The sequence below is a fragment of the Epinephelus lanceolatus genome, chromosome 24, assembly GCF_041903045.1.
Source record: "Epinephelus lanceolatus isolate andai-2023 chromosome 24, ASM4190304v1, whole genome shotgun sequence".
NCBI lineage: Eukaryota > Metazoa > Chordata > Actinopteri > Perciformes > Serranidae > Epinephelus > Epinephelus lanceolatus.
The window spans coordinates 463,220-478,906 of NC_135757.1; the positions used below are offsets into that span (position 1 = coordinate 463,220).

Below are 15,687 nucleotides of genomic sequence, written 5' to 3' on the forward strand. Positions count from 1 at the left end.
TCTGTCTGATGGTTTTTGTAAATAAAAATTAATTGAATAAAACTATAATTAAATATTATTATTATTATTATTATTATTATTACATGTAGAACTTATTAAAAAATAACTGCAGTGGTTCTCATCTAAAAATAGAATATAATAAATAATTCAATAAATAATAAAAAAAGGATCACTAAAACATGTACAATGACATTTGAATAAAACGTTAAAACATCTAAATAATGAATAATTTTAAACAAAGATAATGAAAATCAAACGTTTTAATAAATAATGATTCATTTAGTGTAAAAAATGTAAAATAAATGTAAATGTAATAAACATTTAAAATTAAATGTAATAAATAAAACTATTTAAATCGTAAATCTAAAAAAAAAAAAAAAAAATAGAATAAAAATATAAATACAACCAAAAGATAAATAAACAAACAAACAAATAAATGAATAAATAAATAAACAATAAAACTTCAAATAACATTTTAATTAAACATGAAAATGTCTCTCCTCCTCCTCCTCCTCCTCTTCCTCCTCTCTTGTCATAAATCCTGTCCGAGGACTCTTGGTGCGCATGCGCGGCGTTGCTCCGCTCCGCTGCACACAAAAACAGGAGAAGAAGAGGAGGAGGAGGAGGAGGAGGACCGGCGGAACCGGCTCAGCTCCGAGTCCAGTTGCACGCGGATCCCAAACTCCGACAGCTGCAACGTCCCGCGATGACGTCACACAGGTAAAGTGTAATTTCTGCTCACTTTGCTGGAGACTTCACCGTGTGTCGGTGTTTCCATGACAACGGACAGACACTCTCAGCGAGTCCTGATTCACAGTTTGGTCTCACGACGTGACGTCATCACACGCTCATGAAAAAGTTCTTCACAGGTGCTCCGAGGAAGGAGAACCATGGCAGCACCTTCAGGTCTGTGGAGAACCTTTTGATACTCTCAGGACCTTTGATGAAAGGTTCCTGGTGGAACCATTAAAGGCTCCAGAGAACTCTGTCACAGAACCTGCAGTGGTTCTTCAGAGAACCCTGAGACAAAAGGTTCTTTGTGAAACCTCAAGAGCTGAAACTTAAAGGTTCCACAGTGGTGATAAAAAGGTTTGTCACATGACTTGATAGTAAAGGTTCTGTAAAGAACCAATTACTTACAGAGCCTAAAAAGGTTCCCATAGCTTCACCATGAGGAATGTGACTTTTTATTTGTATTAATTAATATGTAGTTGACGTGTGGAGCAGCTGAGGTTGTTGAACGTCTCTAAGTTTCTCTTGTCAGTGTCCTCAGATCAGTCAGTGCTCCTCCCCCGTCACCTCCCCCACATACTATAATACTCCTCCTCCTTCTCCTGCTCCTCCTCCTCCTGCTTCTCCTCCTCTTCCTCCTCCTGCTCCTCCTCATGCTCCTCCTCATGCTCCTCCTCATGCTCCTCCTGCTGCAGGACACAAACAGAGAGATCAGTCTCAGCAGGTTCAGCCTTCATTTACAGAGAGAAACACCAACTCACCAGACTCCATTCAAATAATCAGTGATTTAACTGCCATTAACCTGCTCATGTCTCTGTTCATGTCTCTCCTCATGTCTCTGCTCATGTCTCTGTTCATGTCTCTGTTCATGTCTCTCCTCATGTCTCTCCTCATGTCTCTGCTCATGTCTCTGTTCATGTCTCTGCTCATGTCTCTGCTCATGTCTCTGTTCATGTCTCTGTTCATGTCTCTGCTCATGTCTCTGCTCATGTTTCTGTTCATGTCTCTGCTCATGTCTCTGTTCATGTCTCTGTTCAAGTCTCTGTTCATGTCTCTGTTCAAGTCTCTGTTCATGTCTCTGCTCATGTCTCTGTTCATGTCTCTGTTCATGTCTCTGTTCAAGTCTCTGTTCATGTCTCTGCTCATGTCTCTGTTCATGTCTCTGCTCATGTCTCTGCTCATGTCTCTGTGACATGTCTCTGTTCATGTCTCTGTTCATGTCTCTGTGACATGTCTCTGTTCATGTTTCTGTTCATGTCTCTGCTCATGTCTCTGTTCATGTCTCTGCTCATGTCTCTGTGACATGTCTCTGTTCATGTCTCTGTGACATGTCTCTGTTCATGTCTCTGCTCATGTTTCTGTTCATGTCTCTGCTCATGTCTCTGCTCATGTCTCTGTTCATGTCTCTGCTCACGTCTCTGCTCATGTCTCTGTTCATGTCTCTGCTCATGTCTCTGCTCATGTCTCTGTTCAAGTCTCTGTTCATGTCTCTGCTCATGTCTCTGTTCATGTCTCTGTGACATGTCTCTGTTGAAGTCTCTGCTCATGTCTCTGTTGAAGTCTCTGCTCATGTCTCTGTTCATGTCTCTGCTCATGTCTCTGTTCATGTCTCTGTGGCATGTCTCTGTTCATGTCTCTGCTCATGTCTCTGTTCATGTCTCTGCTCATGTCTCTGCTTATGTCTCTGCTCACGTCTCTGTGACATGTCTCTGTTCAATTCTCTGTGGAATTTAACCCTTAAGTCACCAGCTAGCTGTGGACACATGTTGCATCTACACAGACTAAAATCACTGATTATTTAAATGGAGTCCGGAGGAGCTGCAGCTCTGTTTGACCTCAGCCTCTTATGTCTGACAGGAAGTGGGCGGCGGCTCATGGCGCTCTCCAGGATCTCCTTCAGGAGGAGTTTCCTGCTGAGCCTCCTGGTCCTCAGGTGGACCGGCTGCAGCTCCTCCAGGACCGGGCCATTCTGTACCTTAAGTACCTGCAGATCTTCCGCAGTCTGGAGGAGGTCTACGAGCAGCTGGTGCAGCCCCAGAGGAGGCGGGCGGTCCGGGTGGTTCTGGACGGGCTGACGGGTCGGATCCTGGAGCTCAAGAGTCAGATGGTGGAGCTGGAGCTCTCCGAGTTCCACTACTTTGATGACCTGCTGCTAGACCTGAAGATGACCCCGGTGAGTCCAGAACTCTGTCAGACCTGATCTTCCAGATGTGACCCATCCAGACCTGACCCCTCCTGATCTGATCCCACCCAATCGGAACCCTTCAGACCTGACCATGGAGACCTGACCCCTGAAGACCCAGGGCTGGACTTGCAGCCGTAACACTTGATTTTGCTCTGTGTGTGTGTGTGTGTGTGTGTGTTTTTGCAGAAGGACCTGGAGATCCCCGTACCCCGATACTTCCTCAGAGAGAAGACTCAGCTGCAGGCGAAGTTCGCCAACATCCTGGAAACAGTCCGAGCCAATCAGACGGTCAGAGGGAGTCGGTGATCCGCTGGTTTGATGCCGATGTAATCACGTAGAGTCAGAATCTGACTGCTGAACTTTCTCTGGTCCATCCAGGTGAGTCCAGTCCAGTCCATGAGTCTGGAGAAGGCGGTCCGTCTGCTGCAGGTGTCTGAGCGCGTCCGGCAGGGACGAATCAGAGCCCAGTTCATGAAGGAGCTCCTCCAATCAGAGAGAGGCTTCCACAGCCGCACCTGGAAACCCACAAACCTGACCCCGGATCAGGCTGCGATCCAGATCCAGAAGGTGTCACATCTGACTCACAATGTTTGATCTGAATATTCACCTTTCATCATTTTTACATTCAAGTTTTAACATTTAAATAAAAAAAAAATAGATAGTTGTTTGTCTGTTGTTATTGTTGTTGTGTTTCAGGTGTGGAGAGGTCACAGTCAGAGGAACCGCACCAACACTCTGAGAACCCAGGAGATGATTTCTCTTGGAATGGTAACGTTCTTTTATACAGTGACACAAAATCCACTCACTCTGGTTCCTCAGGTTCTTCAGCGTCCCATAGATTCATTAGTTCCTCTCTACCCTCCCATGGTTCCTCATAGATCCACTGGTTCCTCTCTACCCTCCCATGGTTCTTCATAGATCCACTGGTTCCCCTCTACCCTCCCATGGTTCTTCATAGATCCACTGGTTCCCCTCTACCCTCCCATGGTTCTTCATAGATCCACTGGTTCCTCTCTACCCTCCCATGGTTCTTCGTAGATCTACTGGTTCCTCTCTACCCTCCCATGGTTCCTCATAGATCCACTGGTTCCTCTCTACCCTCCCATGGTTCTTCATAGATCCACTGGTTTCTTTCTACCCTCCCATGGTTCCTCATAGATCCACTGCTTCCTCTCTACCCTTCCATGGTTTCTCTTAGATCCTCTGGTTCCTCTGATCTTTCCTCTGGTTTCCCTGCTTCCTTATATGTTTTCATAATGTCTTTGGTTCCACTTCCTGGTTCTACTGGTTCATCACCCTCCTCTTGTTCTTCCAGTGGTTCTGTTAGTTCCCTTACTTCCCATTCTTTAGTTCTTCTAGTTCCCAGAGCTCCCTTTTTCCTCATGGTTCCTCTGGTACCTCTGGTTCTTGTTATTCCCTGGTTTCTCAAATATCCTCAAAGGTTCTATGGTTCCCCCATCTTATTCATTTGATACCACCCCTGGTTACCTTCTTCGTCTCTGGTTCTCCCGATGGTGTGTCATAGTTCCTTATAGTTCTCCTGGTTCTTTTGGTTCCTCAGATCCCAGCGGGGCCCCCTGGTCCCACTTCAGCTCAGCTGCAGGCCCGGCGGGCATCACTGGATCGGAAGCTGATCCAGGATCAGAACGAGGAGGAATACCAGAGAGCTCAACTCAGAGTGAAGCAGTCGATTCTAGACGTGGAGGGAACCGACGTCAGGGAGACTCTGCAGGAACAGATCCGACAGTGGTTCATCGAGTGCAGGTCAGACCAGAACCTCAAAGATCATCTTTTACGTGTAAGGTTCAAATATTTTGGTTCCCAGGATTCCTCTGGTTCCTGCTCTCGTCTCTCTGCTTCCTGGGGTTCTCATGGTTCCTCTGGTTCCGGCTCTCGCCCCTCTGCTTCCTGGGGTTCCCATGGTTCCTCTGGTTCGGGCTCTCGCCCCTCTGCTTCCTGGGGTTCCCATGGTTCCTCTGGTTCCGGCTCTCGCCCCTCTGCTTCCTGGGGTTCCCACAGTTTCTCTGGTTCCGGCTCTCGCCCCTCTGCTTCCTGGGGTTCCCACGGTTCCTCTGGTTCGGGCTCTCGCCCCTCTGCTTCCTGGGGTTCCCATGGTTCCTGGGGTTCCCATGGTTCTGGCTCTCGCCCCTCTGCTTCCTGAGGTTCCCACAGTTCCTCTGGTTCTGGCTCTCGCCCCTCTGCTTCCTGGGGTTCCCATGGTTCCTCTGGTTCTGGCTCTCGCCCCTCTGCTTCCTGAGGTTCCCACAGTTCCTCTGGTTCTGGCTCTCGCCCCTCTGCTTCCTGGGGTTCCCACGGTTCCTCTGGTTCCGGCTCTCGCACCTCTGCTTCCTGGGGTTCCCACGGTTCCTCTGGTTCCGGCTCTCGCCCCTCTGCTTCTTGGGGTTCCCACGGTTCCTCTGGTTCCGGCTCTCGCACCTCTGCTTCCTGGGGTTCCCACGGTTCCTCTGGTTCTGGCTCTCGCCCCTCTGCTTCCTGAGGTTCCCACGGTTCCTCTGGTTCTGGCTCTCGCCCCTCTGCTTCCTGGGGTTCCCACGGTTCCTCTGGTTCTGGCTCTCGCCCCTCTGCTTCCTGAGGTTCCCACGGTTCCTCTGGTTCTGGCTCTCGCCCCTCTGCTTCCTGGGGTTCCCACAGTTCTTTTAGTTCCACGAGAGTTTCTTTGATTCGTACCCTTCTGTTGCATCCGGTGGGTTCTCCTCTTATTCCTTCTGTTATGGTTCTCTTTGATTCTTCAGTGACATCATCTCCTTCATGACATCATCCATGTTGACGACAGCAGGAAGTAGATAGACGCTGTCTCACATTAAATCAGTGGACGAGGTAAATCAGGTCTGTCAGGAGTGACTTCAGCCAATCAGAGGCCATCGATCTGTGCTGACCTCTGACCTCCTCTTCCTCCTGATGGTGATGATGATGATGATGATGATGACGATGATGATGATGATGATGATTGGTGGTTTCTACTGATGGAAACAGAAAATAGTCTTTGTGTGAAATGTTTATTTATTTTATTCTGTTCACTGATATTTGTGTTTTTATTTACACGTTTGACTTTGAGAGGTTGTTTTTAACAATTCATTCATTCATTGGATTATTTTCACAGATTGTTTATTATTTAAATTAATTTAAATTATTCATTCATTCATTGGATTATTGTGTTATTTTATTTCAAATGATAATTTTATTTATTTATTTATTAACTTTGTTTTTATTATTGAAATAAATGGTACATATGAAACCTGTAAATAAATAAACAAACACTATGATGATGTCAGCTGCCGTCTGTCTGCAGGGACGCCACAGGGACGTTTCCAGACTTCCCTGACAGTGAGGACGGAGGGTCGGCCGCCATATTCTGTCACAAAACACCTGAGCAGGTGAGCAGCAGCAGCAGCAGCAGCGGTTTCTCTCTGAACTCTCTGACAGATAACCATGTTTGATGTGATGGTCAGGTTTCAGCTGAGCTGGCGGTGAGGCGGGAGGACGGAGAGAAGAAGAAGAGCAGACAGAGAGGAGGAGCAGAGAAGAGGAAGAGGAGGAAGAGGAGGACAGAGGAGACAGAGGTAAGAGAGATGAATAAAGTTCACTCTCCTGCACGCTGACGTTTATCTGTTACACACCTGACGTGTTCACTTCCTGTCAGTGACGTCACCTTCGCCTCCGACCTGTCGCGACTCGTTTCAACATCAACACGCAGTTTATTTATTTGTTGATTTATGTTCTACAGGTGTTCAGGTTGTTTATTATTTATATTTAATTTTTATTTTATTTTATTATCACTTCATTTTTATATCTAGTTTTTTTTAGTTAGTTTGTTGTTTATTTATTTTTTTAACATGCTAACTTAATTATTAATAATTGATTGATTAACAAATTAATGACTTTATTTGTTTGTTTGTTTGTTTGAGATGCTAACGTTATTGACGTAATGTGCTGCAGGAGGACGGAGGTCAGTCTAATCCTCGCAGCAGTTTCCTCCCCGACATCGTCAAAGGTCATGAAATTTTCACAGGTCAGTTCCACCCTGACGACTTTGAGTTGTCTCCATGACAACGGAACACACACGCACACACACGTACACACACACACGCACACAAAAGTCTGCAAAAAGTCTCAGTTTTTCACTCTCGTCGTACAAACTCTTTATTTTGGGACAAATTTTAAATGAAAATAAAATATTTTAATGAGATGTATTTATGTCTGAAAAATTGACGGCAAAATTTGTAAAACTGCCAAACTTTAGACAGGAAATCGCATATATATATATATATATATAGATATATTGCAAAAAATAATCACCCAAATTTGGAAGACATGTTTTCTTTAAAAATCTGCGGTAAAATAAATCCAAGATAAAATCATTTAAATCTGTAAATTAAAATGCTAACCCCACCCCCTCAGCCAAAATAGAAACAATAGCCCCGCCCCTCTGCTAAATTAGAAATACTAGCCCCGCCCCCCCGGTAAATGATGAATAGGCCCTGAAGTGTCTTTTAAAGGAGGGTTGCTGACAGGTGTCGAAATCAGACGACATGACGTCATCACACCGAACGCGACTTTACGTCCTTGCTGTGGTGGTGACCGAAACATGCCACAGGCTTTCGATTGCAGTAACCATGGCGACGCTGACGTCATAAACACAGCTCGTGCAGCTCGCCGTGACGACAATAAAATGGCGGCTCATTAAGGTTCCCGTGGTCAGCTGCTCTCACTTCCTGTTTGTGTCAATAAAGATTTAAGATGGTCGATGACATCAGGACTGAGCATTGATCATGTCTAACAGGAGGTCAGAGGTCAGACAGGAAACACACAGAGGCCCCACCAAAATAAAAGTGTTCAGTAAATACATGTTACTGTTGTCTTGTTGTTTACTTGTGTTTATAAATAAATAAATAACGCAGACTTCACTGACAGCGTCCACCAGGGGCCTGTATCACGAAGCGAGATCAACCTTTCCTGGGTTACCCAGACCTATCCTGGGTTGACTAACAATGGCAATCAGGATAATCGGTATCACGACGCTGGATATCAACTCGGTAACTCAACCCAGGGTTGCTTTATCAAGAGCCGTGAACGCGCACACAGCGGACCAATCACAATCATGAGAGAAGCGCAGCGTCACAGAGCGTCCTCACTGAGCGTCCTCACAGAGCGCCGTATGTGAGGGGAAAAAAGTATTTCTCATGTGAGGATCAGAGATTAATTCTACTAAAATATGAGGAGGAGAAAAGCAACATTAGAGAAAAGGCCAACACCGTGGCAGCTGCAGGAGGAGGAAACATGCGTGGCAACACATAACGGGATGAATAATGTTTAGTTTCAGTTTAGATTAGTTTATTTGCACATAATGTTAAAAACAGACAGTATAACATTTACAAGATTAAAAAAAGAAAAGTGCCGGAGAGGTTAGAAGCCACTAAAAGCTTATCAAAGAAATTCCCCTGTCAAAACATCAATGAAATCACATGATAGAGAAGAAAAAGAAACGGGTGAGGAAAGAAGAAATAGAGGAGGAGAGAGGGAAAAATCAAGACCAAACAAGGCAGCAAATAAAATGATGTGTAGGTTAAATGACTCATCACTGGTTCAAGTAGCTACAGTACCTGTACCTGTACATCTGACACTGATCACACCCTTGAATCCCATGAAATCAATGCTGCGCAGATGAATTGCGTGTATTACAATTATCGTCTAACATCATTGCGTCTGATAAATTGGTCTTCTTTGTCATAACGTTATATATGCTACAATAAAGCTTAAAGCTGACGCCACAATTAAATCATATCAACACCAAATTGATAGTCTGAATAAAATCATCCTGATATTGAGCTGTGTTAGAAATTAACAGCTGCACAAAAATATAGCTAGTGTCCCTCTTTAAAAAACAAAAAGGAAAATCCCTCAAACACCATGAAGTGTAGACATGATAGGCTACTTTCCACATTTCCAGCAGCAAAGCTGTCAATTAGGCCCATTATCTTTAACAGGGATCATTTCCTCCAACAAAACAAAATGTTGGCACTAATTAATGGTGCTATTAAGTGTCTGCAAATGATCAGTTTCTTTCTTATGAAGGGGTGGGATGAAAGTTCCACTTCTTTCCACTCCTTTTTGAACAATCTTTTCATTGTCTGTTGTTGTTGCTTTCTTTTCTTTTTTAATGTTCAAAATAAACTTTCAAATCAAAATCAATCAAATGAATTAAACTTCCCGTCATGACTGGGCTGCATTTCTGTCAGCCATCAACAGCTGATTGGCCAGTGGGTGGTGCTTTTTATAGGATCAGATTCAACCCTGAACTTACCCTGCTCCGGAGCAGGATAGCCGTTCAGAGTAAGTTACCATGGTGATCTACCCCGATAAGAACTGAACCGGCTTCGTGAGACCGAAAACCCAGGGTTAACCCTGAAGTTACCTCGCTAAGACATTAATCCTGCTTCGTGATACAGGCCCCCGCTTCTCTCCACCGCTCACACAGGAAGTACACATTTTCCCCCACTAGGAAGTGGCGTTGTAAGCAGCAGGAAGTGGCTCCTGGGAGCTGCACCTGGGCTGCTTTCCTGCTCACTTCCTGTCTGGGCATGAGAAAATAAAGGTTCCCACACACCTGACATATCCACTTCCTATTTCTGTGTGTGTGTGTGTGTGTGTGTGTGTGTGTGTGTGTGTTCAGATGTGTGGCGTTGCCGTGACGACCGTGGGCAGCAGAGTTTGGACTTGCAGCTGCTCAGAGAGGAGAAGAGACAGGAAGTGGAACAGGAAGTCAGAGTCCAGGTGAGTCACCAGGAGAGTGTTGCTGTGGTTTCCATGGTGATGGACAAGTTGAAGCGAGACACTGAGAGACAGACACTGAGAGACAGACACTGAGACAGACACTGAGACAGACACTGATTCTGACTCTGATTTTAACTCCACTTCCTGTCTCTGAGAATCTTGTTATCTGCACTTCCCTCAGGCTGACTGAGCCTGATCAGCTGCTCTGTTTCTCAGCTCAGGATCTCAGCGCAGTTTGTTGGACCTGCTTTCTGAAATAGGGCCCTGGTTTACAGGCATTTGTTTTGTTTGTTTGTTTGTTTGTTTGTTTATAATAACGTCCCAGTGTTGTTGTTGTCTGCAGGTGGATGAGCTGATGAGGGCGGAGCTGGAGAACCTCCGAATGGTGGTGGACAGAACACAGAAGAAAAAGAAGAAGAAGAAGAAGAAGAAGACAGGAAGTAGAAAGGTCTGTTTGTGTCAGAAAGGCGGAGTCTGATGATGATGATGATGTCATCATGTGATGTCACTGGTCACTGTGTCTGTTTCTCTTTGTAGAAGAAGAAGACGAAGAAGAAGGACCTGACATCCGACAGGTGGTCGACCTGGATACTCTCTGAGCTGTGATTGGTTCATGTGTCTGTGTCCTGAACTGTGATTGGTTCCTGTGTCTGTGTCCTGAGCTGTGATTGGTTCCTGTGTCTGTGTCCTGAGCTGTGATTGGTTCCTGTGTCTGTGTCCTGAGCTGTGATTGGTTCCTGTGTCTGTGTCCCGAACTGTGATTGGTTCCTGTGTCTGTGTCCTGAGCTGTGAGTGGTTCCTGTGTCTGTGTCCTGAACTGTGATTGGTTCCTGTGTCTGTGTCGTGAACTGTGATTGGTTCCTGTGTCTGTGTCCTGAACTGTGATTGGTTCTCAGGTCTCTACAGTCTCTGTGTGAGGAGTTGATCCTGCAGGGTTACCTCGTCCAACCAATGAACATCAAGCTCTCCGACTACATCGGTAACAACAACAACAGTCTCACCTGTCTCGCCTGTCTCCTCTGTCTCACTTTTCTCACCTGTCTCCTCTGTCTCACCTGTCTCCAGGTGAGTACAGTTACCTGGCCTCGACCCTCAGACAGGTGAACATGGAACCAATGCCGTCTCTGTCCGACATCAGACAGCTGGTCGCTCTGTATGCCGTCCTGCCACTGGGTCAGCCCACACCTGATCGACACCTGATCAATAGCTGATCAATACCTGGTCATTACACCTTGATTTTCCCTCCAGGATCTCAGGCAGTCCTGGAAAAGTTCCCGATGGCGAAGACTCTGCTGCTGGCCGGTCCGTCTGGAGTCGGTAAGAAGACGTTGGTTCACGCCATCTGCAGCGAGACAGGAGCTCACCTGTTCCACCTGAGCCCCGCCCACCTGAACAACAGGTACCCTGGCAGAGGAGGAGCTGCCTACCTGCTGCACCTGGTCTTCAAGGTGAGTCCAGATGTGTTGCACGTGGTCTTCAAGGTGAGTCCAGACCTGCTGCACCTGGTCTTCAAGGTGAGTCCAGACGTGCTTCTCCTGGTCTCAAAGGTGAGTCCAGACCTGCTGCTCCTGGTCTTCAAGGTGAGTCCAGACCTGCTGCTCCTGGTCTCCAAAGTGAGTCCAGACCTGCTGCTCCTGGTCTCCAAGGTGAGTCCAGACCTGCTGCTCCTGGTCTTCAAGGTGAGTCCAGATGTGTTGCTCCTGGTCTCAAAGGTGAGTCCAGACCTGCTGCTCCTGGTCTCCAAGGTGAGTCCAGACCTGCTGCTCCTGGTCATCAAGGTGAGTCCATATGTGCTGCTCCTGGTCTTCAAGGTGAGTCCATATGTGCTGCTCCTGGTCTTCAAGGTGAGTCCAGACCTGCCGCACCTGGTCTTCAAGGTGAGTCCATACGTGCTGCTCCTGGTCTTCAAGGTGAGTCCAGACGTGTTGCTCCTGGTCTTCAAGGTGAGTCCATACGTGCTGCTCCTGGTCTTCAAGGTGAGTCCAGACGTGTTGCTCCTGGTCTTCAAGGTGAGTCCAGACGTGTTGCTCCTGGTCTTCAAGGTGAGTCCAGACGTGTTGCTCCTGGTCTCCAAGGTGAGTCCAGACCTGCTGCTCTTGGTCTTTAAGGTGAGTCCAGACCTGCTGCACCTGACTGTGACATCATCATCAGTTCCTTGCCTCTGATTGGTCCATGTTGTGTCTCCTGTCAGGTAGCAGGTGAGCTGCAGCCCTCTGTGATCTGGATCGAAGACGCCGAAAAAATCTTCTATAAGAAAACTCCGAAAACTGACAGAGAGGTCCGAAAAGTTAAAACGTCATTAAACATTTATAACTAAAACACAAACACCTTCCGTCCTCCAGCGACCCATTTCAGTGTCTCTGTCTCTGTTCCAGTCGGATCCTCGGAGGCTGAAGAAAGACCTGCTGAAGTCTCTGAAGACTCTGAAACTGGAGGACCGAGTTCTGGTGATTGGGACGACTCGCAGACCGTTTGATGCAGAAATCAAACCGTTCTGTAAAGTCTACAAGAAGATCATCCTGATCCCAAGACCAGATTACGCATCCAGACTGGGTACCAGTTAGTTTAGTCTGTAGAGTCCAGTAAACCAGTATGACACCAGACCAGACTACTGATCCAGACTGGGTACCAGTAAACAACAGCACATTTTTTAAACAGAAGCTCGACATTTATAAATGAAAGTCAGGATTTCTAAATTACACTATAATTTTCTGACTCAAAATCTAATTTGTAAATGAAACTCAAATTGTTTCTAAAAAACTAAAAATGTTTAAAGTATACAACATATTTACAAATGCAACTCAAAATTTAAAGCTAAAAATTGAAATTATATGTAAATAAATTAATAAATTAATAAAATTTCAACTCAAAATTTGTAACTTTTTTGTAAAACTATAAATTCATGAATACATTTCAAAATATGTAACTAGGATATGAATAAATGAAAAATAAATAAATAAATAAAAAACTCTCAATTTACAAATGAAACTCAAACTTATTTAGATTAAAAGTTCAAATTTGGAAATAAAATAAAAGAACAATAATAAATTAAAATGTATGAATTAATCTAAAAACTATAAAAAATATGTAACTAAACATTTTCTACTTCAGGTAAAACTAAAACTTAAAATTTGTCAAGAAAATACAAAATGTATTTTAAAAAATTAAAATGTATGAATTGAACTCCATTTTGAACTCAAAATCAACATTTCTAAATAAAGTTTAATGTTTAGAAATAAAACTTAACAAAACATTGTTTATAAAACTTAACATTTATACATTCAAAAATTAAACTCAACATTAATCAATAATACTCAAAATTTGTTGCTGAAATTATACATTCATATATCCAAAACTTCAATTCAAAATTAAGATATGAAACCTAACATTCAAAAATTAAACTCAACATTTATCACTGAAACTTAAAATGTATAAATAAAACCCCGTATTTGTAAATCAGAGCCAACATTTAGAGATAAAACTCAAAATTTGTTACTAAAACTAAAACTTTCAAAAATTAAATTCAGAATGAATAAATAAAACCTAACATTCAAAATTTAGACTCAACATTTATCAAAACAACCCAATATATATCCAGTGAACACATCCATTAGCTTTTCCAACATGCTAACAATACCACACATTAGTCTCACGCTAACATGCTAACATTAGCGTGTTGTCTCTCAGTCCTGTGGCGGGAGCTGCTGCGGGCTGAGGGGGCGGAGCCAGGTCCGGCCCTGGACCTCAGCTCATTGGCTAAGATCACTGACGGCTTCACTCAGGGTCACATCCACCAGGCGGCCCGCTCGGTGCTCCGCCCCCACAGGCTCAAGAAACTCCACCTCCAACCGCTGACCGCCGCAGAGTTCATCCAATCACTGTCGAGAATGGAGCCGGTGTACCGGGAGGAGGAGGAGGCGTTCAGGGTCAGACATCTTTTTGTATAAACTTTATTTAACACCAACAACAGACGACTCACGTGTGTGTGTGTGTGTGTGTGTGTGTGTGTTAAGGTGTGGTTCAGTCGGACGCCGCTCAGCCGCAGGAGGGCTCAAGCTGCCAAAACCAACAAAGAAGAAGGAGGACGAGGAGGGAGGAAGAAGACGAGCAAAGAGGACAAAAACAAGAAGAAGAAGAAGAAGAAAAGATAAAGATGGAGGAGTCAGTGATTTTTTACATTCAAACATTTATATATTTTTTTTCTGTTTCACAAACTTTTATTTTGTAGGATTTCATCAATAATTATGTTTTATTTCCTGTTTTTACAGTTTTTATATAAAGTCAATGATGTCTATAAAACGTGTTATTTTAGCTTCTGTGCTGCAGGAAGAAACATGATTTATATAACACGTATGTCAGTACTAGTCAAACCTTTTATTTTGAAGTTGACCAACACTTCCTGTAGTCGTCACTGAAAATCAACAATCTCATAAAACATCAAATATCTGTGATGATAAAGTGTGAGATCACATTTCTCATCATATCTTTCATTGTTCCTGTAAATGTTTTGTCTTCACACAGATTAAATTTATTAACTAATAAAGTTTTATTGTTTTTGAACATTTAAAGTTTTGTAAATGCCTCAGTTCAGTGATGAGCCACCAGGTGGCAGCGCAACACAGACAGAAATTAATTTATTAATCATAATAATAAACTAAACATTTGAAAATAAAACAAAAAAAAGTTTTTATAAATAACTAAAATTACTAATATAATTTATTCATAAACTTAACATTTATAAATAAAACTCGATATTTATAAATAATTCTAAAAATTAGTAAATAAATTTCAGCATTTATAAATTAAACAAAAAATTGCTAAAAAATCGTAATTTATAAATTAACAAATGAAACAAAAAATTAGTTTATAAAATTCATAATCTATAAAGAAACTCAACATTTATAAATGAACTCAAAATGTATAAATATAATCAAAAAAATTGGATATAAATTGCATTATTTTATAAACGTAACCACATGTGTGTGTGTTGGCTAAACATAACCATGTGTGTGTGTGTGTTGGCTAAACGTAACCACGTGTGTGTGTTGGCTAAACGTAACCACGTGTGTGTGTGTTGGCTAAACGTAACCACGTGTGTGTGTCGGCTAAACGTAACCACGTGTGTGTGTGTTGGCTAAACGTAACCACGTGTGTGTGTGTTGGCTAAACGTAACCACGTGTGTGTGTCGGCTAAACGTAACCATGTGTGTGTGTTGGCTAAACGTAACCACGTGTGTGTGTGTTGGCTAAACGTAACCACGTGTGTGTGTCGGCTAAACGTAACCACGTGTGTGTGTTGGCTAAACGTAACCACGTGTGTGTGTGTTGGCTAAACGTAACCACGTGTGTGTGTCGGCTAAACGTAACCACGTGTGTGTGTGTTGGCTAAACGTAACCACGTGTGTGTGTGTTGGCTAAACGTAACCATGTGTGTGTTGGCTAAACGTAACCACATGTGTGTTGTTGAAGGAAAAAAACATCAGTTCAATAATAATAACGATTAAATAAACAGTTTAATAACCATTGTTCCATCATGGAGTTCGATCAGGAGGAATATTTACTATGAGCCTTCCGGCCTGACATATGATGTAGCGGCGATGCATTCAAATGACGTAGCACCAAATAAAGCTCACTGTTTGAAGGAAGGCCGAGGTGGAAGTGACATGGAGTGCAAGTGAGTGGGCGAATTGTTTGCAGAGAGAGACGGCGGGTTGGAATCAAACTGTATCGTGAGTGTAGTGACGGTTGATTGGTATGACGCAAACAGTCCTCTATGTTCGAGAAAATAATTAAGTCTTCTCCATCCATTTACATAGATGAGAGGTGAATGCTATAGGCCTATAGTTACCAGCGTTGTTCGGATCTTTACCAGGTTTATTAAGAGGTAGGGTTAAAGGGGAACTAATGTTTTTTTCAACCTGGACCCTATTGTCCGATCTCCTTTTGTCTAAATGAGTGATAGGATGTTCAGTATGTGA

At 43.7% G+C, this 15,687-nt stretch overlaps 1 protein-coding gene across 1 annotated transcript; it reads left to right on the forward strand.

Moving 5' to 3' along the window:
* The first annotated feature begins 183 nt into the window (after positions 1–183).
* Positions 184–14,268, forward strand: LOC117249952 (dynein regulatory complex protein 11-like). The gene is made up of 19 exons (XM_033615851.2): positions 184–720; positions 2,590–2,905; positions 3,104–3,205; positions 3,296–3,484; positions 3,614–3,685; positions 4,479–4,681; positions 6,228–6,312; positions 6,388–6,498; positions 6,875–6,947; positions 9,609–9,709; positions 10,053–10,157; positions 10,247–10,284; positions 10,606–10,688; positions 10,775–10,882; positions 10,958–11,157; positions 11,901–11,987; positions 12,085–12,262; positions 13,397–13,635; positions 13,723–14,268. The coding sequence occupies exons 1-19, from the start codon at positions 707–709 to the stop codon at positions 13,858–13,860; spliced, it is 2,442 nt and encodes an 813-aa protein (XP_033471742.2). The 5' UTR covers positions 184–706; the 3' UTR covers positions 13,861–14,268.
* Positions 14,269–15,687: the final 1,419 nt, after the last annotated feature.